The 26,734-nt window shown below is 40.4% G+C and overlaps 1 protein-coding gene across 1 annotated transcript; it reads right to left on the bottom strand.

Annotated features, from left to right (window-relative positions):
- Window positions 1-26,734, bottom strand: ATP1B3 (ATPase Na+/K+ transporting subunit beta 3). The gene is made up of 7 exons (XM_054166311.1): window positions 26,502-26,734; window positions 14,749-14,877; window positions 10,453-10,560; window positions 7,644-7,831; window positions 6,867-6,917; window positions 2,930-3,016; window positions 1-1,168 (listed from the first exon to the last, which is right to left on the bottom strand). Exons 1-7 carry the CDS (start codon window positions 26,608-26,610, stop codon window positions 998-1,000), a joined length of 843 nt encoding a protein of 280 aa, XP_054022286.1. The 5' UTR covers window positions 26,611-26,734; the 3' UTR covers window positions 1-997.

Raw genomic sequence — 26,734 nt, 5'->3', positions numbered from 1 at the left:
GCAGCCGCAGACAGGAAGCATGTTAAAATGATGCAATTGAAAAGAGTATATAAATTAAACAGTAAAGTTTAATCATGACAAGCCTCTCTTCTCCTTTTTGAACAGAGGTTCTTCAGGAAATGTTCTCATTGGAAATGGAAAGCCTATTCCTGCAACAGCAAGGCCATCTCTTTAGCAGCTCTGCTGTACAGCTGTTACCACAACCTAAGCAATTGCTGTAGATTGATATCTCTGAACTAAAAAGTTTTAAAATATTGTATAGATTTTATTTGTGCTCCACACATCGCAAGCAATTAACAACACGAAGAAAGGCTCCTCAGCTAGAATACAAACCTCTATACCAAGTAGTACATGTACACAATACTTGCACAGTGACAAGCACGAGAAAGTACTAGTTGAGCACTTGCTGTCAGAAATCCATACCGACTCTTAAAATGCTTTTCAATTCTCCCACGCCACCCAGTCTACAATTTAAGGCATTTCTACACAGCCATCCACCCACCCACCCACTCCCATACACATAATTTACGTTGGAGGTGTTTACTCTTACAAAAAAACACTATGTCAATCAGGTACCATTTATTATTTATCCCTATAACTGTGTCAGCATTGAGATATGACAGTTAAATCAGTGTTAAATCAATACAATATTTACATAGCACAGCACATTAAGCTTGAGACACGCACTTGGGGAATAAAACCACATTTTAGAACAGGACAAAGGTCACCATTATTATGTGTTTGAAAACAGCTATTTACAGGTCCCTATGACATAACCATAGTCTGTACACTGTTCCAAGGGGGCAGGCAGAAGCAAGATAGGTATTTATTTTGAGGGATTTTAAACATACGATTTGGAAGCATATTACTATGCTACCCTGAACACCATAAACCACCTCAACATTCTCCAAGGTGGTCTCACATCCTAGAAAGGCATGTCCAGCTTATACAAAACAGACAACACAACATTTACTTTGTGGACAATTTTCTACTCCAGCTATTCAGTCATCTGAACTTTGAAGGCAATTCGTCCCAGAAACTTGTCACGTTCATCCTCGTTTTTTAAATTAGGTGAGCCCAGGATCTTACACTCGATGGCTATTTCTTCTTTGGTACTGTTGGAGTGAATTGCTAGTTGCACAGCCACTAGAGGCTGTAAATAATGAGCCTAGTAAACAGAAAGATGGGGAAAAGATTTGAGATACCAGAGTAGGTTAACATTTGAATTAACATTTCACCGATCAGAACACTTAAGAAAAAAGATAATTAAGAACCCAATTTTTCAAAGCCTAATCTGACTCAGGGAACAATTGTTTTCCCCATGTATACATTCCTCATACTATTTCTTAACTAATATATTCAACATAAATTATGTCACTGACAGTATCTTCAAGAGGTATAGGACTTTACACCCTTCTATTATATTGGGTCCAATTTCTCTCTCTAAAACACCCTCTGAAATGACAGTCTTCCTGTCCTCTCTCTCTCTTCTGTTTGCTTTGGTTTTGTTGTTTTGTTTGTTAGGGGGAGGGGGCAGGGTATCTGGGGTTGCTTTTGTTTTAAACTCTGCTACAGGACACAACTTTTCTAGCACAGTTTGCAGTGTTTTCTGCCAAAAGCACGATTCAACAAATACCAGAAAATTAGCTTCCCTTCAGCCCTATCTCATTTACTTGTCAGGCCACAATCTGTTCCAGGTCATGGTATCTGTTTGATAGCTTTACACAGAAACCTTTTCCTGAACATTCTGACACTCCCCTGCTCAATCACATTTGAAGAAACAATTGCAATTAGTGATTCCATTCCCTGTAAGGAAAGTTTTAAAAAATGAATGCAGAATTATTTATATTTTTTGGCGACCCAATCTTATTTCTCAAGTCCAATTCAATCAGGACAGTTTGAATTGCCTTGTAAAGTGCCTACGAATTAAACAAGAGCTTGTTCCTTTTACATTGTTAAAGCAACATTTCATCCAATACTCATGAAGTATTTCCACAATTTATCTGTATTTTTAGGTAAAAATTCTCCTAAGCCAGCAGACCAAATACGACCCTACAGCGTTACACAAGTGTAGGCCTTACATTTTAATTGAACAAAATTTTGCATTAGTTTTGTGGTGGTGTTTTGGTTTTGTTATTTCCCCCCCCCCTTCATTAATTTAAGAGGCTCCTTAATGTATTCCTGGTTTCTTTAGGCTATCTTCTCTGCTGAAGAAAGCACGACAGAATACACTAAGTCTCATTTAGAAAGAATGATGGCATGAAAGTCCATGTGCTAAAACCCTTGATGTGAAGTGCTAGTAAGGAGCAGATTGAAATAACTGGCAACAAAAATGGAAAACACAGAACTACCTGTAAGTAATATGACAGTAATTGTTGAAGAAAAATAAACTCCTTCCTTGTTAGTAAAAGCTATGTGAGAATAACAAAGGTCATATGAACTGCTGCAAGTATAGAATATAGTGGAAAAATAACTGATAGAGGAACAACTTAGTACAAAAATCACTTTGAGGAAATTACAGATGACCGCTGCAGTATACTATAGATGTAACAGCTTTATGTTTAAAAAGCACTTTAATGGTGAACAGTGAAGATGTCTGAAGCTGTGTATTAGACTAGATACCGTGGTCAGGAACAATGCAATATGATTTTACATTTGATAGTCCTGCTTCTCCCTGCATCTAAAAAGATTACAAATCAGTGACCAAGAAGCAGCAGATGTCCTTAATAAGACCATGCCCAGTTCATTTCCTTATGTCTGCTGAAGCACACTTTTATTCTCATCATGCACTGTGAAATTTCTGCCTGTGTAATATTCCTTATGAGTACCTCATTACAAAGGTCAAACTTCAGAATCAATCTGATATTAGTAAATGTAAACAGAAACAAAACATTTACCAAACAAAATATCATCACTGAGGCATACTTACGTGCAAGCTTTTGCCATAGTATGGGAAGTACATTAAGTCAATCAAGCCTCCAGGAGGAAAATAATTTATCTCAACCATGCCTTCTTCCTGTGATTGGGAAAAGCAACAAAATTAACATCTGCTTGCATAAAAATTAATACAAAATTAGAGCTTTAACCCAAAGCTACAGTACAAGATCTCTAAAAAAAGGCAACTGAGCTACAAACTCCTAGAATAACTTCCAAAATAGATTTATTTTTGGCAAACACATCTGCTACATTACAGATTATTAAGAGCAGCATTTAAATTAGTAATCAAGTCATGACAGCTTGCCTTTGCGTTTCCCTTATGAGTCCAAGAAAATTGGAGGAGGGAAGAGGATATTCATTGTAATGAATAATTTAACAACAACCAAATAAAGCCAAAGTATTCAACAAGCAAGCCTGTGTATTTTGGAGAAGCAAGAGCACATCTGTATTTAAAGTGAAGTTCAGAGATGAACTTCTGTTTAAAGCCAGGTTTATAAACCTCTCAAATGTGGAGCTATACAACCCTTCAACAATAAATATAGCCCACTCCCTGCAATGGTGTACTATTGGGTACCTTTGTTCAGCTAGCCCTGGAATACAGGCTATCTAGAAGGACCCCAGGTTTAGCATGGCAATGTTAACTAACTACAGTGTTTGTGTGTCATCAGCACTTTAGAGGAACAAGATATATATGCATGCCTTATCACTAGACTTTCCCCTGTACCCCCAGATCTTGTAATGAGAAGCAGCTACCCACAAAGTTGCTGCCTGATTTCTAAGGAGCTGCCCAATTTGAAAGATACACAGAATATACAAATGACCTGCCCCAGACACAGCGAGAGCAATACAGACACATCTCCCTGTATACAATATTGCTCAGAACTCTGTATCCTGGCAGAATGTCAAACTACTGCAATATCACATCACTAGGAAATGCCCATCTAATGTGACTTTTTATAATAAGGTAAATATATTACCATGATAAAAGAAAATGCTACTAAAGCAACCCTGCCAAAATGCTAAACCTATCTTCAGAACATCACTGCTTGTTCAGTGTAACTCACTAGTTCAAAGTGCATTAGTGACTCTGATTGGCTTTTCTACACTACCCTATGTAACAGCTGCAACGTTTCAAGTACACACTACAATATTAAGAAGACAACTGCAGTAATAGAAGAAAACAAGAGAGGAACACAAAGATAAAAAAAATAGTAAGTGATACATCACAGCTCAAGAATACCTTCTGCCCACCTCCTCAAAACACACAGAAGATGCTGTTTAGGAGGTAGCCATATTCTTTTTCCTTTGAAGTCTAAGCTATTGCAATTCAATATATGTTTATTAAGTATTTTGGACCTTGAGGTAGCAAATGTAACTATTAAAGAGAAATGTGTTGCTTTTTACCATTGTTCTTTATTTTATTCAAAGCTCATGCAGTTGAAAATATTAGTTTTACAAATATATTTCCAAAATAATGGTTAAGAAAATCAGAATACAGAATAAGATAAGAAAGATAAATAGGAGTAGAGCTTTCTGGAGCAGCTAAACACAAGGTATATGCATGCAGTCATAAATATATATGCATTAGGGTATCAATGCAATAGAGCAGAGAACTTCTGGGACATGCCACTCTTTCATGCATCTCCTCTGACACTTGAGGCTTTGTTTGATAATTAATCAATCTTAACTAATACCCCTAAACTCTTTAAAAAACCCAAAACCAAACCAACACTTAAGCTGCATCTACTGAAGAGCTTGAAGCATCAGTCCATTAGTGAGAGTCACTTTCTCTGCTTACCATTTACAATTGTAGCCACTCGGCAAATCTAAAAATCAGATTTAGCTGAACAGGTCTTAATGAATACTTAGCAAGACTGTGCTTTAGAAAGAATAATTTTGCAAGTGTTAAAATAATGTACAGAGACCCAAGGAAAGAACTGGGTCAGGACTGGTCTGTAATAATTTGAGAATGGTATCATCGCACAAGATAGAGAGCAATATCCATTAGAGGAAACTGAAGAGACTAACAAAGAGAGCATGATAGCAGGATTTCTGCTCTGCTCAATTAAATCAACTTCTGAAGCAAAATCCATCTTTGTCACCCAGATGTCAAAGATTCCTGATGTAAGAAAAGCTTTCCTAAACAGGTAAACCATGATGAGCTAGGGTAAGAATAGGCTAAAACTACTGATAAAATAGAAAACAAAAAGAACCCCAACACCATGATCAGCCAAGTTGTTATCAAATTAGAATAGAACAGAATTAACCAGGTTGGAAGAGACCTTCGAGATCATCGTGTCCAACCTATCATCCAACACTACCCAATCAACTAAACCATACAACCAAGCATCCTGTCAAGCCTCGCCCTGAACACCCCCAGCGACGGTGACTCATTTGCTCATTTGCTAGTGAAATCAGCTAAGATGCTAAGGAAAAGCATCATCTGTGATTTCCTTAATACAGCTTTAACCACTGTCTCATAAAGCATCCATATAAAAAAGCTGAATACAATCACAATTAATTAGAATGACCACTAACTGAACATTAGTTCTTACCACAACACAAGGCATTACAGCTGGAAATAAAGATGACTTCTGGACCCTATTCAGTTTTCAATAAGGAGCTTGCAAGATAGAAAGCTCATTCACTGATGGCACCAAGACATAAGTAGTTCAAAATACTTCAGAAAACTCAATCCCTTTTAAATGATTGTGAAAAATTAGAGGTGTGTGGCACAAATAGCACATGAAATTCAAAACTCTGCACTTCCAAGAAATCATATCCACAAATACAGAAAGCTCCAAGTAGTAAAATTATTACAAGAAAGACTCAGCATATTACAAAGGGCAAGTCCACCTCACAAGACATTATTACTGCCAGTGTGATGACAAAGGGAAAGTCATTAACAACACCTCAGCTAAAGGCAAACTTCTGTCTGGGGAAAAATGAGACACTAGAGAAGTCAAAGAAGAAACAGTACTAGTAAAAATTAGAAGGAGCTTAACTGTTGTGTTTTTTTTCTAAAGAAGTAAAGGATTCCTCCAACAGAACATTTTTAAAGAATGGACCCAAAGAAATCAGTCTCAAATAAGAGAAGGAAACACAGTACTTGCAATAGACTGTCATGGAGAGATCAAACCTTTCAGAGACTCCACAAAAATCAAGTATTAAAATTTATGCCCACCAGAAGCACCTAAGATGAAGGTAGAAACACTTACAGAGTATTTGTCTCATTAATTGCTGCAATTTGCCAGCCTACATTTTTATCAGTTACCTCAAGCTAAAAGCCATGACTCCATCCCTTCCACAAGCTACTAACTTAGCAAGGCTTTAACTGCTCCCAAAGCAGTCTAGGAAAAATACGCAGTTAAGTAATTATTAGAGCTGTCATAAAACACTCTGTGTAATTCCAGTGGTACACAACAAATACGCATAGATTAGCTGTTGTTATTGTAAGTGATTCATACTTGATTTGAAGGCAACTCTTATTTGAACAGTAACATTAGTTTTCACACTGTGTCTTACCCATCATTTATAAAATTGTCTAAGGTGCACTTGCAGCATGGAGAAAAAAATAAAAATATAGGTTATGAAATGGGTAAACAAAACACAACTCAACAAACAAAAGAAAATATGACCACAAGTAACATGTATGCATTTTCCTTGACTATAGAGCAAGTAGGGTAGCTCAACTACATCTAAAGATGAAAAAAATAAAAACCAAACAGGTGTTTTTCTAAATACACTACAGAAATTAAAGACACTAAAACTAAACCAGACATACAGTAAGATGAAAAGAAGGAAAAAAAAGTACGAAGTCTAGCAAGACAGGAAGAGTGTTCATGTTCTGACACAGTATATTGCTTCACTTTTCATCTTAATCACGAGGAAAATTCACTAGACACTTATTTGTTACACTCACAACTGACCTTAGATGCACACTGTATATGTGGTTCTCCTTCAGGCTTTAATCCAATTATCTACAGGAGAGAAGTTAAAATATTTATAGGTTTTCTTCCCATTTCCAGTTTTATAGACTGAATTTGAACTTTCTCCCCCAGCTAATATGACAGCGTTCATACAGGGAGAAAAAAAATCTATCTAGTGTCATTTTTAGATGGAAGCACAGTTTGAGACTAAGGCTAAAATTTTAAGCATTGTTAAGTTAAAGCTCAAGTAGTTGCAGTGGCCACAGAAAGGACTGTTATTTCACGTTCAGCCTGTTACCATTAATGGCTCAAGCCAATTGGCAGTTCAAGTAATATACAGAACATTACTGAAAAGTGTAATACTTATTCATTCATTAAAATTTTCATCACCTTACATAGTTTAGCTTTACATTTCAATTGCATTTCCAGAATGCAGACATGAAGTACAACACAGTAGTTTGCACGACGGTTAAGAATCTGTTACACAGAACAGTAAGCAAAACTGAAGTGCACTGTACTCCTTGAAACAAGATTTTCAGGTATTTTGATGGAAGTAATCAAAGCCAATGCTTGTATCAGAATGCTCAAAAAGCTCACTTCATTTTACTTTCTACAACACATGAATTGCTAGCCATTTCAGTAATTTACACTATTACAGAAATGCAAGTCTCTTGAGAATAAAACTGCACACATTTCAGTCCTTTTTTACAGTCCTTTTTCATACAGTGGTAGCTGGGGCCACTTGTATTAAGTATTAAAAAATAAGCAGGCACTTACTCTGTTCATTTTCACAAGCACACAGGGAGTTCCTTTAGAATAGCCAAAAGTCTTATCTTCCTTTCCAGAGCATTGTCCAAGCTCAGAGAGGTTAAATCGACATGCCTTTTTAACAGCAACATCATTCTGATCAAAAATCCTTCCTGGTGTACAGTTTATGTTCTGGGATTGCTTTGCATCATCATAAGCTGTGAAACAATAAATTGCTTGTAAATCAATGGTATAAAGCATACAAGTAGCAAAAACTCCAGAAACCTATATAAACATCTCATTTTATGGTTGTCTCTTATTTAGGAGTTTTCTCAAAGGACTATTTTCAGAGCACTGTGTCTCACATCCGTCTTAAACGCTTTTTTTAAAGCCTATCAAAAAGTGGCACTGTACTTTTAAAAAGAAAAGAAATAATGCTGTCCTGTTTCTCTAATTGTATCAATAACCACAACCTCAATAATTTCTGTACGTAGCCTAAACTAATACTGTAGTAAAATGTAAACAAGTAACTTTTTGCCTGGAAACTAAACCCATTTTGCCTTTCCATATATTTCTTTAATAAACAAACAGGAAAACTTTAGTACATCAAGTACTAATGATAAATTCCCTCTACATTTCCTTCAGGTAGTATAACTGACAGCAACATCCCAAGTTGTTTCTCACTTTCTTGTGCATCACAAGAACACAGATCACATTGTCACAAATGCTTATCCGTTCACATTTAACATAGAATACATACATAGAATACATACATAGAATAAACCAGGTTGGAAGAGACCTTCAAGATCATCGCGTCCAACCCATCAACCAATCCAACTCCGCCCAAGCAACTAACCCACAGCACCAAGTACCCCGTCAAGTCTTCTCCTAAAAACCTCCAGTGATGGTGACTCCACCACCTCCCCAGGCAGCCCATTCCAATGTGCAATCACTCTTTCTGTATAGAACTTTTTTCTAACATCCAGCCTGAACCTCCCCTGGCGCAGCCTGAGACTGTGTCCTCTTGTTCTGGTACTGCTTGCCTGGGAGAAGAGACCAACATCCGTCTGTCTACAACCTCCCTTCAGGTAGTTGTAGAGAGTAATAAGGTCACCCCTCAGTCTCCTCTTCTCCAGGCTAAGCAACCCCAGCTCCCTCAGCCTCTCCTCATAGGGCTTATGTTCCAAACCCCTCACCAACTTTGTTGCTCTTCTCTGGACTCGTTCCAGCAAGTCAACATCCTTCCTAAACTGAGGGGCCCAGAACTGGACACAGTACTCGAGGTGCGGCCTAACCAGTGCAGTGTACAGGGGCAGAATGACCTCCCTGCTCCTGCTGGCCACACTGTTCCTGATGCAGGCCAGGATGCCATTGGCCCTCTTAGCTGCCTGGGCACACTGCAGGCTCATGTTCAGTCTACTGTCGACCAGCACCCCCAGGTCCCTCTCAGCCTGACTGCTCTCCAGCCACTCTGACCCTAGCCTGTAGCTCTGCATGGGGTTGTTGTGGCCAATGTGCAGAACCCGGCACTTGGATGTGTTAAATCTCATGCCGTTGGATTCTGCCCATCTGCCCAGCCTGTCGAGGTCCCTCTGCAGAGCCTCTCTACCCTCCAGCAGATCAACTCCTGCGCCCAGCTTGGTGTCGTCAGCAAATTTACTGATGATGGACTCGATGCCCTCGTCCAGATCATCAATAAAGATGTTAAAGAGCAAGGGGCCCAGTACTGATCCCTGGGGCACACCACTGGTGACTGGCTGCCAGCTGGATGTGGCACCATTCACTACCACTCTCTGGGCTCGGCCCTCCAGCCAGTTCCTAACCCATCTCAGTGTGCTCCCATCCAAGCCATGTTGGGTGGTTTTCTTTCCCTCCCTTACACCCACCCCCTGCTAAGCATAAACAAAAGAAAATGGAAAAAGGGAAGAGTTCATCCTCAATGCAAGAGTCTAGAATCAACTGAAGTGCAGAAGAGGCAGGTAACCATGAAATGTCCCTAGCAGGGACCCTTGGCATAGTCCTAACGAAAAGCCTCCTCACAGAAGACTTTAGTATGTACCAAAAGTATAAATCCAGATTATATACAAATATAACTTGTGTAGCTAACAAAGAAACTCATGCATACAGGTGAGATTGTACAGCACCTCGGCCATTCTGACTTACAAGTTTTGAGGGGTTAAAATTCCTAATATTTTCAACTGATTTCTGTGTTACTAAATTAAGTGTATGTATAGGCACATATATAAAATAACATGTAAGTTAAATTAGTGATTTTGCCATCCTTCAGTCTTCTTCTGTGTTGCTTTTTCTCCATGTTCTAAATTCAGTGTTTTAATATTTCTGCCTTTAAATACTGTAGATCAGGGTAAAAATTAACAAATTGCAATTAATCTGTGTGCTTCATTTTTTTTAACAGACAAACAAGTTCTTAAGATTGAAGGACTCTCATTTACCAAGCCATTTAGAAGAAGCCTGATCGGTTAAGTCTTGATAAACTTTGCCTCCAAATATAGGACTTACACAATTTTACATTGAATTATTTTGGTATATTGATTTCTACATCTTACAGTATTTAAACAGCTATGTCAGCAAAGCATTGGACTATGACCCAGAACTCTCCATTATGTACTCTACTACTCCTCATGTTCAGATTCCCAATATAGGCATTGATATTTACCTTCTTCCATAAAGTATATATTTAAATAACACACATCTAAAGTAAGCTTCAACTTGTATCAGTGTTTGTTAGCAACTGGTAACCACAAGCCAAAAAAGGAAACTAATATACTTAACATTAACATCCCCAAAGTACTTGGTCAGTTGTAAGTAACTTACTTACATTCAAGGAACTTTCTAAGTGTAGAAACATATTCTGCATATGACTGGGTGTCACTCCTGTTGAAGTAAAATTCCAATGCAGTGTCCGGCTTGGGTGAAATCATAAGTCCTTAAAAAGAAAAAGTGCAAGTAAGGAACTAAACAACAGCTCTTCACTGCACTCTAATCTATCCAAAAATCACATCCATAAATTGGAAAATACCTATCTGTAAAGAAACATCAATGTTACTCCTGTATTACACGGTATTGGGAGGCACAAAATCAACATCACATGAATTAATACTCAAATTCAATTCAAGGTATAACTGCAATTCACAAATCAAATCCAACTGATTAGGAATAGCAAAATTGGCAACTTAATCACTTTCAATCAAATAAGTTTACTGATTCACTTCCCACTTTCAGCAAATTAAATTTACTAAGTAATTGAAGAGATAACCAAAACCACACCCAGAAAACCTCCAGTTAAAGCTATGCTTCAAAGCTTTAGGTAATACACAGTGATGCTATGATTGAATTAATCTCATAGAACCCCTGAAGAAGTAGTATTTTAAGCAACTTTTTAATGCATAAAGATGGCTTAAAAGATTTCACAGTCAAAACAGACAAGCCAAGTTAATAGTTAATCCTCTCCTCATTCTCCTCAAATTTTAGGTTCATCTGTTTCATGGAGAATGCAAGGAAGCTTTTTAAACCGCTGTACTTGTGTCACTGGCAAGAGGCACACTTTAGACAGGCTGTGGTACCTAGAAACACTCCTGAGCTGCCTCCCAGGCTGCTAGCACCAGAGTGGAGCCACGGCTGGCTTCATTCAGCTGGTGGCTGGGGGTACTAGAACAAGAACAATCTACAGCCAGGGAGCTAGGACCAGCAGGAGGAACTAGGACACAGATTATATAATGCTGAAGTCCAGCTTTGTGTTGAAGGATGAAAAAGGCAGACATTGACATGGAGTTTGGACCCTTGACAGAGGTGAACTGTCCTCCTTCCCAGTGTATGGGCAAAGAAAGGTACAGATTTAAACTCCAGGGATATTTTTGTAGCAAGTGAACGCAAACAGCACACTCTCTGCAGATACGTACAGCCCTGTACCATAAGGAGTTGTCACTAACACGGATACCTAATGCTTACTACCAATCATCACAGCTTCAGCAGCAGATGAAATAGCACTACACCACCAGATATTGCAGAAGAGATTAAGTCTCTTCAAAATAGAGTGTATGATTAATCGCTTAATTCACACTACCTTTAGGCAACTCTTATTTCATATACATAATTAGGATACATAAAACTCCTGCAGCTGTGATTAACAGATTGGTGTCCATGCATCTGTCTCTTCAAGTATAGCTGAGAATCACAGAATGTTAGAGGTTGGAAGGGACCTCCAGAGATCGAGTCCACCCCCCCCTGCCAAAAGCAGGATCACCTAGGGTAGTCTGCACAAGAATGCATCCAGGTGGGTTTTGAAGGTCTCCAGAGAAGGAAGACTCCACAACCCCTCTGGGCAGCCTGTGACACTGACACTGCAGTTCCACAAAAGAAAAAAAGAAGAACCAAACAAAAATCAACCTATTTTTTATCAAATTAGTTTTCTTCTAAGTCAGAATATTAAAATGGTTTGAGCAGTGTCAAATCTAGTGTAAGGGGAGAAGTTGCAATTACAGCAGCAACTCATTACATCAGCTTAGGATGCCATGTAGTTTCCTATCCTCTGGCAAAACCAGTTAAAACTAGATTACCCAAATTTATAAAATTTAAGACAGAAAACTAATCTCAAAATTAGAAAACAAAAATAAAATCAGGACTTCTTTATACAAAATAAACATTTAAGGCAAAACAACAGTGGGAAGGTGAATAAAGTAAGTTGCCTTAACTGTGTAGCCACAATACATGACTTTAGTTAATCAACCACAGTAAACAGGTGGAAAAAATATAGACGGTGCAATTAAGTAGCCCGGGTCTATTAAGTATTCACCTACAGAAAGGACCAAGTTTCTCATTCAAAGGCAGAAATTATTAAAAGCACTTTAAATTTGGAAGTAATAAAACTATATACTAGAAATTTATGTCTTATAGACAAGCATCTTTTAGATATAATAAAATCCAGATATAGTTAATGCCTGTTTTTTTTACTCTACTTTTATGTAGGATTTCCAATGAATCATAAATTCTCCTCTCTGCATCAGCTGCAGTTAAATTATTTGCAGGCAAGCCACAGCTACATGCCTTAATGATTGACAGTCCCTATAAAACTACAAATACCATTTCTGACTGCAAATTACTTTTGCACCAATACACTCATCTTCTGTCTCCACATTGAAGTGGGACTCAAAATACAAGGTAATTAGTAACAGGGCTGAAAATATGCTGAAGGGGTTTTGCACATGAAGAGACTGTTATCTATAGACTTATATTGTAAATTAAGGACTTGATTCACTTTGAAAAACAGTAATATGACTAAGTAACTAAGCTACTCATCCATGAAAAAAACAATAATTTGAAGAGATTTTATTACTTCAGGGAACTTCAAAAACATCTTAAAAGGAAGGGACTGCTCCAATCCCAGTGGATCACTGTCTGCCTAGAGACTAGGGTGGAAATTCTAAAGAAAAAGCTACTTGAAGGACTGATGTTAAGGGCAACAAGGCTGGTGAGAGGCCTTGAGCACAAGCCCTATGAGGAGAGGCTGAGGGAGCTGGGATTGTTTAGCCTGGAGAAGAGAAGGATCAGAGGTGACCTCATTGCCCTCTACAACTACCTGAAAGGTGGTTGTAGACAGGAGGGGGTTGGTCTCTTCTCCCAGGCAACCAGCACCAGAACAAGGGGACACAGTCTCAAGCTGTGCCAGGGGAGGTTTAGACTCGAGGTGAGGAGAAAGTTCTTCACTGAGCGAGTCATTTGTCATTGGAATGGGCTGCCCAGGGAGGTGGTGGAGTCGCCATCCCTGGAGGTGTTCAAGGGGAGATTGGATGTGGCACTTGGTGCCATGGTCTAGTTGTGAGGTCTGTTGGAACAGGTTGGACTTGATGATCCTTGGGGTCTCTTCCAACCTTAGTTACTGTGATGCATAGACTGTGAGAGATGGAAGATTTGAGCTTTCTGAGAGGAAAAGAATTACCAGCCTCAACACAGAATCACATCTAGGATTGTACAGCAATATTACATTATCCTACAATTCCAAGAGGGATTAGAACTACCAGTTTTTTAAATCATCTGGATTTGATTGACTCTATTATATCCCAGTGTACAATGCAAGTCAAATATCAATTATAAAATAAATCAAGTGTGAGATTTCCAAGTACATTTAACACGAGAGTAAAACCTCCAACCTACTCCATCCAGGTTTTGTGTGCAGAGTTTTGTTTTTTTTATAATTTAAAGTTTTACAGCCAGGAACATGACATGTTTCACTGCAAGTGAAAAACGACAGAGTTAAAGAGGAACACTAAAACAGAAGTAAGCCATTTTATTAACTTTTACGTAAGAGTAATTAAAGACATCGTTAATTAAAAACATTAGTTCAGAAATGTTAAAGGAATGCTTAAATTAAAAGCTCTTTCTTAAAACCTAACTGTGGTACACACACTTTTTAAAACAAACATCCCTTATGACGTATTTCAAAAGGAAAGATAATTAATATCCTGATCTGCAAGAGGCAGCACTTTTGGTGGTAGCCACATATTACATAGACTTATCTTCATCACAAAACAGGACCCTCTCTGTTCAGTAGATCCCTATACAACAGGCCAACACCCCCTGAAATCCCCAGACATTCCATATTGGTTGAAAGGTAATATTGTAATGAAAACTCTAGAAATGGCCTTGTATCATAGTCCTCACATGCTCTTGATCAGATCACCCCCATAGCACAGCCCTTATCTACTTTCTTTGAATTATCAAACACTGATTGCAGGTTATCTTTGCATCCAATCCAAGAGAACTCATTTATTGTATCTTTAAAGCAATTTATTAAATTATAATCTCACTTCTAAACCAGCATGTTGTGTGGGCATGCAGGTAAAATTGCAGTCCACATAGATGACAAATTCAACTGAAAAGAACTTAAGAGAAGAAAAAACATCAACAGTTAGCATATACATTAAAAAAAGCTACTGACTGAATTTATGCTATAAACACATACAACTTGTCTTACACCGAGTTTTAATTTTAAAACATGTCAAGTAATTGAATAATAATCATAGTTTTCCATAGGCAGTTCATACTTCAAATGAACTCTCATGTGAAACTCAGCTGTTAAACTAGGCAGAGGTTTATGAATAAACAAACATACTGTTACCTGGACTAGAAATCCGATCACGGTATTTTGGTATATCACTGCTCAGCGTCTGAAGCATAACCCACATTGTGAACGTGAAGAGCGCTGCTAGGAAGCCATAAAATACCAGGTAAAATAGTAAGATCAAACCTGTAAAGAAAAACTAAAATTAATATTTTTGTTTCAGCTAATAAAATGGGAAATAACCAACGAGTTTGGGTTTGGTTCCCCCCCCCCCCGCCATCCCTTGCCACTCCTTGTCATAGTTACAAATCAATATGACACTATGATACTATGATAATATGCCTTTAGCATACCTAAATATTGCACAGTGCAGAAAAATGCATGCAAAAATGTTTTCTTTATACTTTCTGGCTCTTAAAATGTTGATGGCATCTCTATTTTTATGAGTTAAAGCATTCAAAATCATAGAATCATTCAGGTTGGAAAAGACACCTGGGATCATCAAGTCCAACCATTGACCCTACTCTATGAAGTTTATCTTAAACCATATTCCCAACCACCACATCTAAGTGACCTTTAAACACATCCAGGGATGGTGACTCAGGCACCTCCCTGGGCAGCCTATTTCCATGTCTGACCACTCTTTCTGTGGGAAAAAAATATCCTAATGTCCAGTCTAAATCTACACTGCTGCAGTTCAAGGCCATTCAGCCTTGTTCTAAAGCAAATTCCCTGCGAGAAGAGATCACCACCAACCCCTCTACAACGTCCTTTCAGGTAGTTGTAGAGAGAGATGGGGTCTCCCCTTAGCCTCCTCTTTTTCAAACCAAACAGCCTCAGCTCCTTCAGTTGCTCTTCGTAATATTTATTCACCAGGCCCATCACCAGCTTTGTTGCCCTCCTCTGCACTCGCTCCAGCACTTTGACATCTCTCTTGTATTGAGGTGCCCAAAACTGGACACAATACTCAAGGTGTGGCCTCACCCATACCAAGTATGGGGGTTCAGTCACCTTCCAACTCCTCCTGGCCAGTGTTCCTAATACAAGCCAGGCTGCCATTGGCTTTCTTGGCAACCTGGGCACACTGCTGGCTCATACTCAGCCACCTGTCAATTAGAACCTCCAGGTCCCTTTCTGCCAGACAGCCTTCCAGTCACACTTCCCCAAGCCTGTAGTGTTGCATGGGGTTGTTGTGGTCCAAGTGCAGGACCTGGCACTCAGCCTTGTTGAAGCTCATACTGTTAACATAGGCCAATCAATCCAAACTATCCAAATCTCTCTGTAGAGCCTCCCTACCCTAGTGCAGATGAACACTCTTGGAGCTACATCAATAGATTCAACTAAGTGAACACATGACATTAGTGTAGCTGGTAAAGATGACTGAACAGACCATAAGAAACAGAATAGTTTCCTTTTTTAAGGGGAATTATAGTTTTGTATCTGGAAGGGAAGGAGACATAGGGAAAATGGGCAAAAAACAATGTGAAAAGGTATTATTATGCCAGATTCTGAACAGGTAAGAAGAGATTGGTGCTTCAATAAAACAGTGGGTAATGGAGAGAACTCCACACAGAGCATTCATTTGCACATATATCTCGTTACAAGAGATTTCTCAAAGTGAAAATGTTTTTGGCTGCACATATTTGAAAACAAACCAAGCCTTCCAGTCAGACTTATTAAAAGCCTTTGCCTAACACATCCACCTGCTTTACTAATCTACCTCACGAATCTGTTCCTTGACTTCAGCACTTACAGATGGTGCTAGTTTCAACTTGACAGTTGCTTAAGGAATTGGTTCTCAAAATCTCTGGAAACAGCCTCAAGGAAATTACACACTGTGACACTGTACCTCTCCATCACTTAGCTGCAACAAATTGCTGAGAACACTGCTTAGGAAAACAGCTTGAAAACTTACTCTGACGAAGTGTTTTAATTTTTCCCTGTTCTCCCCCCCACACCTCCTTTTTCATTATGCATGCACAGACGTGCACTCTGGATACACAGATCAGTTGTTTACTGAAAAGACAAGGCAACAGGTGGGCCAAATTTAAAACCTTACTTAAGAGATGACAGGGACTCTGAGCAGCAGATTTTCAAAGAACTCTGCCCATTTTCTCAGAGGTATGATGCATATCCCTCATATAAAAGCCTTTTAAATTTTGGAACAGTTGAATTCTTTCAGTAACCAAGTTTTCAAACAAGGTTTGGTATTCTTGCATTATTTGATTTTTTACCTTGATGGACACATGCTAGTGTATCTCATTAAGGCAAAAACATAACATCACAACGTTTGCTCTATTTCCTTGACTTCGTTCTCAGTACTTCTGAGAATATATATTGATTTTTATTGTTAGATTACCTTTTAACATTTATTTTTCCCTGAGGATAGCTCCCAACCAGAGACGAAACATAAAAACTCCTATGGATGGAAGACTCACTAAAAGACATTTAAAATCCAACAAAAAATGTTCTACGGAGTGTACAACACTAACCTCAAAAATGAGCATGTGATTCTGTTTTAAGACTGAACACCTGAGACTTAAGGACACACACACAGATGTTGTCAAAAAGAATGGGAGCATGTGGTGGGTTGAAAATTCCCCCCAACACTAAATTGCCACACCAGCTCAGTTGGAAACAAATGAAGCTGTATTTACAAGAAAAACTACAATCTAAAATGAAATGCAAGGAATATGCACAAAATATACAGGTATTTACAATTTATAAACAGCACAAGAACCCTTCCTGGGCAAAACCAGGAAGGAATAGCTTCCCTACTCCCTGCCTTCTACCCTCCTCCCTTGTCACTCCCCCCCCCCAATCCCTGTACACAATAGAGGAGAGAAAAGAGCAGAGAGTTGTTTGTTAATACTCAGCCACACTAAGAATGCATTCAAGGTCAGCAAAAGTCAGCAGAAGCACAAGTTAGTCTACTAGAGCAAGGAAACCAAAAGAGAGAAATTTAGTTTACCTGTCTAAGTTTTATGGCAGATTATCTGTCCAATGGGACTATTTAGAACTTACCACTATTTTCCTTTTTACACCCAATGGTGATTTATTTACATTCTATTACTTTCTGTTCCAAGATCTGTGGAAAATTTTCAAGGCACAGCCGGAAACTATCACAGAGCAATACAAGCATAAAGGAATGCACATGCATGCACAGAGAGCCATATACAAAATCTTTCTGATTCAAAAACATAACCAAACAATGACACAAATTCAATTCATATAAAATATTCTAGCTATAAGGCTGCCATCACAAAGCCAAAGAAACATAACTCAAGCAAAGCACCATCGTGCAAGACTCCAGCTTTGATACTTGATTATACGAGAATCAAGTGCAGTATTTTTCACCCTCCCACAAAAGGAAAAAGCAAAAATAATTGTACCACAATGATTTGTACTGTCCAGTGGAAGATGGTAGAAGAAAACTTAACCTCTGGCTTCTGTCCCAGAAACTGTGCTTGCATTCTGCACTACCTATTTTTCACTGTACTACAGCCCTCAGTAATCCCTAACTGCTAAAGATGCAAGTACCTATATATTGCACCTCCCCAAAGAACTCAAGTGTACATGCATTCAAATAATGAGGTGGTTTCCAAATTATCTTTACCATAGGTTCTCTGCAGCAACTGGCTGAAAGTTATTGGATTTCAGCATGATTTTAGTATTCAGTTCCACATGTTGAGAAAGTTACTTACCAATCTGCAATAATCTGAAAGTTATCAGCTATTTAAAATACATTTGGGAACCACTGAGATGTAAGATACAACACAGTGTTTCAAAGTTAAGTGGCAAAGTATGTGAATGAGACAGCTAGGCGTCTATTAAAAACTATTTCTAAGGACAGAAGCTATTTTAGAAGCTGAAAAGAGCCTTGTCATGGTTTGAGGCCCAACAGCAGCCAAGCCCCACACAGCTGCCCTTCACACCCTCTGGCAGGATGGACAGAAAAAAACGCAAAACCTGGTGGGTTGAGATAAGGAGAGTGTAATAGAAAAGGGCAGCAATAACAATGGTAGAAATGTAGTAATATATAAAGGGAGTAATATAAAATGTGAAAGGCTCAGCTGACACAGCTGAAGCTTTCCAAAGCATTCCAACCAAAAGCCACACCTGCCTGTGCCAGCCCTGCCCTTACACAGCAGGCATGACACTGTATGGGATGGAGAACCCCACTGGCTGGTTCAGCTGTCTGTCCTGTGAGTTCTCGCAGCTTCTTCTGGACCCTACGCTAGCCTAACTCATGACACCACTGGAAAGTGAAGCAGAGTTCTTCCTGAAGGTATTCCCTTCCATGATTGTTTTCTCTTGCAGGTGGCACTGAAGTGGGTTTTCCATCCCACTACCTCATGTCCTTTCTGTGGTCACACAGGGAAAACCACAGGGTGCCCTGTGGTATACACCTCTAGGGCAGGGGAATGTCTGCTCCCAACAGCTGATGTACAGGTGAGGAAGAAGACATCTGCTTTGAATTGATGGGACTCCCGGGTCAGTTCCTCCACAGCTGAAACAGAGGCCCAAATGAAAGAAGAGAGGCTTCTCTCATATTGTGAGAGTTTGCCGGCCAATTCATAGAATCAACAAGGTTGGAAAAGACCTCAGAGATCATCAAGTCAAACTTATCACCCAACACCTCATGACTAACTAAACCATGGCTTCAAGTGCCACATCCAATCCTTTTTTGAACACCTCCAGGGACAGGGACTCCACCACCTCCCTGGGCAGCACATTCCAATGGCCTGTAATTCTTTCTGTGAAGAACTTTCTCCTCACCTTGAGCCTAAACTTCCCCTGGCACAGCTTGACTGTGTCCTCTTGTTCTGGTGCTGGTTGCCTGGGAGAAGAGACCAACCCCCACCTGTCTACAACCTCCTTTCAGGTAGTTGTACAGAGCAATAAGGTCTCCCCTGAGCCTCCTCTTCTCCAGGCTAAACAACCCCAGCTCCCTCAGCCTCTCCTCATAGGACCTGTGCTTGAGACCTCTCACCAGCCTCGTTGCCCTTCTCTGGCTGTCCTTGGACATCTTTCCAGGAGACTACTGCCAACGAGTTGGCGTATGATGGTGGTGTGCTCTGTAGGAACTGCTGCCTCTTGGGTGGTGTGCACTGGACTTTATCTGGATCTACGGGTGACTGCTTGTCATTCTGATTGTTATAAATCACCTCTAGCACAGCTAATTTCCTCAGCTACTAAATTCCTCTCTCCATAATAGTCCACTTGCCCCCCTTGAATGGGTACCTTTCTTTCCACCATATCCAACAGAAGCTACCTCCAGAGGCCAAGGGCCTGTGTCGGTTTTCCAGTCACCTTATCAGTGCCCCCTTCTCTAGACAGGGATCCCAGCTGCTTGGCTTCCCTACCCTCTAATTCCAAACTATTTGCCCCACAATCCCAGATCAGGCAGGTGATAAGGTGCTCACCTGGATCTCAGCTGAAGTCCTACCACACATCCTGTGGCTTTCTCAGGGACAGGGATCAGTAAACTACCTCTGGCTCTTCCTCATGTTCTCAGGTGGCTCTGGTTCATCCTCATCCCTCACCAAACAGACTGATTTTCCTGTGCATTTCTTTTTCTGCACAGGGGCAACTGATATCAACACAGGTGGGTACTCAGTTGGTTGCCAAAAAGGATTGCCATGGTTTTAAGCCCAGTCAGATGAACCCCACAAAGAACAGGAATAACAAGGGTACAAATGAGGTAAAACGGAGTGACATAAAAGGGGAATGGCTCATGTGATGCTGCCAACTAGTTCTTGTGCTTTCCTAAAAGCCACTGTGCCTGACCACTGCAGTCCTACTCTTATACATCCTCTTAAAGAGAGGTCATGATGTTGTATGGTATGGAATACCCCATTGCAATGTGGAGGCTGGCCTCTTCTCAGGTAACAAGTGACAGGATGAGAGGAAATGGCCAGGGGAGGTTTAGGTTGGATATTAGGAAAATATTCTTCACCAAAGGGATCATCAGGTACTGGAACAGGCTGTCCAGGGAATGGTAAGGGTGACTGTCCCTGAAGGTGTTTAAAAGATTTTTGTATAAGGAGCCTAGGGACATGGTCTAGCAGCTGTGTACAGGGAGATGTTAGGTTATGGTTCGACTCATGGACCTTAAGGTCTTTCTCAACCAGGTGATTCTACGATTGGCTGGTTCAGCTGGTTGTCCTGAGTATGGCCCCTTCCAACTCCTCATGAATCAAATTAACCCTAGTGAACCCAGGACAAGCACATAGAAACAAATAGTAGAAATCTTAATCAACAAAAAGCTGCAGCAGAAGTTGCATCTGCATTTGGCACATGAACAATTTGCTTTATCTATAAGCTTAAAATAGCTTTAACTGGATCCAAATGAGAGCAATAATGTTCTGATTAATGCCCAATGTATTTTGGGTATCACAAAAACAAACAAAAAAACCTTCCTTAGAAAATCTTTGGTCAGCTCTCATTTTGATCCCTAGAGATCGATCCACCATTGGATACACTTTCGTGAAGCTGGCTAAAAAGTACACTTCCCATCAAGTTACCAAGACATTCATCAATCCATTCCAATGGAACAGAAATGAGTCTGATACTTCAGACAAGACAAGCTTCTTCTCTGGCAATTAGCATAAAAGCTAGAAATTCAGGGAAATCTTTTCTACTGAACTATTTTGAAATACATTTGTATTTTAATTTCCAAAAGACGATGCCTAACTTCACTGGGTAAAAAACAAATTAAAAAATCCTTGCCTGCTTCTACTAACAGCCCTGAAACTAAACTGCCCCATGTACGCCACTTTGCCACACTGAAGAGGCAAAAGCCAAACAACAAAGCCCTGCTCTGCAACTTCCAACAGCCCCAAAGAGAGTAGCTGCTTTTTGTGAGAGTATTAGTATTCACTATCCAAAGATAATCACACTGAACAAGCCATAACCTGACAAGAAGCGCTGCTAAACGTAATACTGGATTTCTTCTGCGGGAACAAGATGTACTGAAGGAACAGTGGAAAGCTATGCCGTACATTTACTCCAAGGAAAGCAGAGCTACCACATTAAACATGCCACCCAATTCAGTTGTGGCAGAACACCTTGCTACACCAAAACTGAGTCTCTCAGTCTTTGATGCCAAAACTACCACACAAGGAAAACTGTCAAAATCAAAATCCTGCCTTACAATTAACTAGGGTTTTTGTTTGTTTCTTTCGGTTGTATTGTTTTTTTTCCCCTACTGTAGTACCAAAACCCCTTCATAGCGTAACCATGTGGATAAGCAACTCTCAAATCTGTAAAACTACTATTCCTGAATCAACACATTGATGCTACCATTGGTTCTCTTGTAGGAATCAAAACACTTCTCCACTATGAAAATTAGAATTTCTCACTGTGGTAAATGCAAAATAACAGATAACTGGCCATCCTTTCCACACCGAATACAAGCTTTCCAACTTTACATGCCACAATTACAAACACATTCCTGACAGACATGGAAGCAACTATGCAACATTATCTGCAACAATTAAAATAAAATGCAGGCTTAATATCTTTAACTAGTAAGATTTAAATCTCTGAACATTGTTATTAGTGACTACCACCAAATCAACAAGGACAAAAAGACTTGCAGACTGATTGCCTTAAATTATTAGATCTTACCTAATTTGTATGTAATGTTTCAACTTTATTCCCTAAACACTGGAAAGCACTCTTTTTCACATTTTGGGTATGGCAGGGGAAGGGAGAGGAAAAAGGAGGGAAGGAAGACTTCAGGAAGAAACTAAACCTTGATCCTGTATTACAGTTTATTTCATAATAACCCAGGGCTCCACATATAATATAGCTAGATGCTTCAGGAGACAGAAAAATTTGTCAAGTTGAAGGCTTGTGAAGAACCACAAAAGCCAGTGCTTATTGTCACAATTAAACATTTACAACACAAACAAACCTCCCATTTCCCCCAAATACCCTTAATGTGCTGCAAGAGCTTGCTGACACCTGCAACAAGAGAAGGTAAGCCTTCTTTCCTCAAGCGTGATCAGTGTCATGAAATAGAATATATTCCACTGATCTATCAAACGTTCATTTCTTACAGTAAGCAGTGTCATGCAAATTTCTAGTAAGATTTTTGACTGCAGTCATATTCCTGGCCATGTTGGAATTTTTACATGAACTGTCCATCTGTCACAACACAAAATGAGAGCACTGTGTCTCTACAATTTGAACCTCCACGTCTAAGTGCTTGGACTGCAATGGCAGATGTCAGAATTTTCAGCATGACAGTACCTGTGAAGAAAGCTAAACCACAAAAAATCCCTACCAAAACTTCTGCTCAAAACAACAATAAAGAAGAATAATTAAATCAGAAAATGAGTTAAAACTTTAACAGCACCGTGTCTCAACAAGAACTCCACGAAGACCAAACAGAAGCAAAACAGCATCTTTTGTTATGGTGACTGACAAGGCTGTAAATCCGTTGACATGGTGGGAAGCTTATCTAAAAATATGCTGTTGGGTTTTGTTGGTGGGAGATTTTGTAGTTTCCTGTTATTCAAATTCAGGCCCACATTTGTGTATTGAAGAACAAATCTAAGCACTCAAAAGAATTTTCAAGTAGCTCCACATTTCTATGTTCTTCTAGACAATGCCACCTCTATCTTGAACATCTTGATACAACTAGCTTTACAGAAAAGCTTCAATAGGCTTGACATGATGTCTGCTGCAACCATAAACGAAATATTGCTAGCCTCCATATTGCCTTTTTTTGGGGCACAAATTAGTTTTCTGTAACGTTGTGTAAAAAGTGTTTATTGTATCTATTGTAAGATCATGCACGCATTTGAACATGTTGTGAGTGTCCTATTACAATACTTTCCTGATGATCTCAATCTTTCCTTGCTATAATTTTAGGCTGGCACAGCACCTTGCCATTACAGGCAGAGTCAGACGCTAATCTGCTTTTTACTCACAGGAAGGCCCCGCATGGCAGTCTTCCAAGTTCTCTTTTCTTTGCCCTACCCAATTACACCCTGTGTAGAAACAGAACCAATCCTCCTTCCCATCATCTCTGAGAGCACTAATAGTACCCCTTATGCCTTGTGGCCAAAAACACCACTAACTCATCAATAGTTTGTTCTAGTATTTTCTCTCTAATACAATAAATTATAACAGATAATCAGAAATGCAAGGGTTTGGGTGAGAGTTTTCCATTAACTTTGGGTATCAATTTGTGAAAGACTTAAATTACCCTTCAAGTCTGCAAAAAAAGTAAAAATCTCTCATTTTACAGCAAGAGGAGACTTATACAGGGTTTTTACCAAACTGTAAAAGGCAGCATACCTCTGTTACATGACAAACGAGTATAGAAGCTGCTTGTGTCTGACTTTCTTACAAATCCTGGCATGTAAATGGCAAATAAAGAGGAGTACTCCAATACTATAGCACTTGGATTCAGAGAATCACTGCCTTGTAGTTCCAATTCACCTAAGCCTCCAGAACTGCCTTAGACTAGGGCAAAACATGTACATAATGTGAATAGTGATGTAACAGTTTCTCTACTGCTTCCATCTTATTTCTGTGAGGAAGCTGTCTTGAGAGGAGAAATACACATGGAAGAAAGAGCCAATGGAATTCTTATCATGCTGCCCCTAGAGACACCACAGCCAAGCAGACTGGCAACCAGAACTCTCCTACCTCCCCACCTTTCAAAGAGGAGACCAGCAACAGAAAAGGGACAGTAGCCAGTGAGACTGCTCAAAATTCACATCAGTACTGCAGGGACAGAAGCAAGACCAAACTGCACACTCTTCTGTGCCAAGAGAGCCACTCAACTGGTGTTTTGCAATTAAAAAAAAACCAACCCACAAGCAGAAAACCACACACCATCCCTCAAAACAGTCAAGACTATAGTTTACTTAATATATATAACTAAATTAAATAAGCTAAATATGTTAATCACAAAACACCAGAACAGAGAAATATTTACAAAAAGATACTCTGACAATTTACACTGCTGCTGAAGTCATCGTTTGTTCAGGCTAAGAAAAAGGTACATAGCACTAACCATACACCAATCACCTAAAACACTTAAGAAAACTTACTAATGAAGTAAAATCATTCTCTTCTTTCTCAATATGGAAAAACATTTTCTATCAAGGGAGCAGCTGTAGAAGCACAATTACCAATTACAGTCTGTATCAAGTGTTCGCTATTAAGCCTTGGACTAGCACAGACTAGTAATGTTGTCAGGGATTTATTGTACTAGACAGGTTTAAACAGAAAGAGCCGTTTCAACTTCACTTTTGCATAAAAGGTTACAATGTCTAAGGTGCCCAGAGTGGTTGTGCTCATCAGATTCATGACACAGGTTTACTTCTGCAATCCAGCCCTGGCAACTTCAGGAAACCAGTCTGTACATACAGATCACTAGAGAACACCATAGTGGAAATTTCCTCTCCTTTGCTATTCAACTGACAGAGTAGCTCACAAGCTCTTATTTCCATCTGAATGGAAAAGAACTCATGTCAGAGCTAGGACCCTCTCTTGACAGACAGGAAATACTGGCACTACAAAGAAAGCACACACCAAGCACAGTCTGCTTAAGGCTCCTCCTCACTATTTCAACATTACTATTCCCTGAGATTGTGTCAAGGCCAAGGATGTATTGGCCTGTTCCTTTACACCACGCTGAGAATCTTGTTGCTTTTGTAAGTACAACTATTAAGTATCCCAACTACATCCAAGCTTTGGGAGGAGATGTAGCATTTTCTGAAGTCAGTAAATATGCCCCAGGAGAACTGAAGAAACATCCTAATATTAAGCATTTATACAACTGCTTAATATGAGAAAACATACTCAGAAAGCCCAAATATTTTTATTGGAAGCAACATGAGTATGATAACATGCTTTCCAGCACAGAGAAAAGCAATAGGAAGACTACCTGAAAATAGGAAAATAAACATCTTCATAAGCTTATGTTTAAGTCAAAGTCAGAGGCCCAGAAACCCTTTCAGCTCAACATGGAACGATCGTTCCTTCATACACAATCTAGAATTGGGGCTCCTAAACTTTTAGGTCGGGTTTTTTTTTGGTGGTGGTGGTGGTTGTTTGGTTGTTTGCTTGTTTTCTGACCCCCCCGCCCCCCCCTTTTTTTTCCCCCTGTTCTTCCTTTCCTTCTGCTCCGCAGCTACGGTGCAGAAATACAAAGGCAACGGGCGCTCATTCATTCCCCATTTCCCGCAGTGCTAGAGAGCGGGAGCGGGGCGGCTGTTTCGATGAGGAACGGGTGGGGAAGGGCCTCTGCAGGGATGCACGCAAGCTTCCGTCAGCCGGGGCGGGAGCCGGCCCCACACCTCCCCGGCGGAAGCCCGTCACAGCCGCACCAAGGCAGCCCCCCACCCTCACACCCCCCCTCCCCCCCCGGCCCTGGGCCGGTCACGCGGAGGAGGAGCCTGCGAGCCCCGTTTGCTGCATTTGCGTAGTGAAGCAAGAGGGTGAGTCAGCTCGGGACGCGCTCCCAGAAACTCCTCTTCCTCTCTCGACCCCCACCTGCTCTGGGAGCGCCTCCCTGCCGCTGTCACTGCCGGGATTATTTTTAGACCGACGGGCAGCAGCGGTGTAACGGTTACCGGGCCGTGCGCGCCACGGCCTGGCGGGCCGCCTCACCTGACCGGCCCCGTACCTCGCTCCCCGCATCACCACGGGGGTTCTCCCGCTGCCACCCTCCTTGCCCTCCCCGCACTCGGCCTAATCCTCGCCGCCCCACAATTTCGGCGGCGGCCCGGGGCGGCTCGTCCGATCCCGTCCTGCCCGCCTCCCCTCCGCCTTGCAGTCCTTACCCCAGCTCTTAGCCGTGCGCCCCAGGAACTCGCCACTGTTGGGATTGTAGATGAACTGCCGCCACTCGGCCATGCTCTGGCGGAAGGGCTTCTTTGCGTCTTTAGACATGGCGAGGGGAGAAGCGGCTGCGTCGCACACCCCAACGGTAGAGCCTCCCCGGCAGAGAAAGCCGCAGCGAGCGCCCGCTCCTACCCGCTAGGGAACTGCCGCCGCGGCAGCCGTCACGCAGGGA

The sequence above is a fragment of the Dryobates pubescens genome, chromosome 13 (genome assembly GCF_014839835.1).
Source record: "Dryobates pubescens isolate bDryPub1 chromosome 13, bDryPub1.pri, whole genome shotgun sequence".
Taxonomy (NCBI): Eukaryota; Metazoa; Chordata; class Aves; order Piciformes; family Picidae; genus Dryobates; species Dryobates pubescens.
The sequence above is the reverse complement of the archived record's forward strand: the minus strand, read 5'-3'. Positions and strand labels throughout refer to the sequence as shown.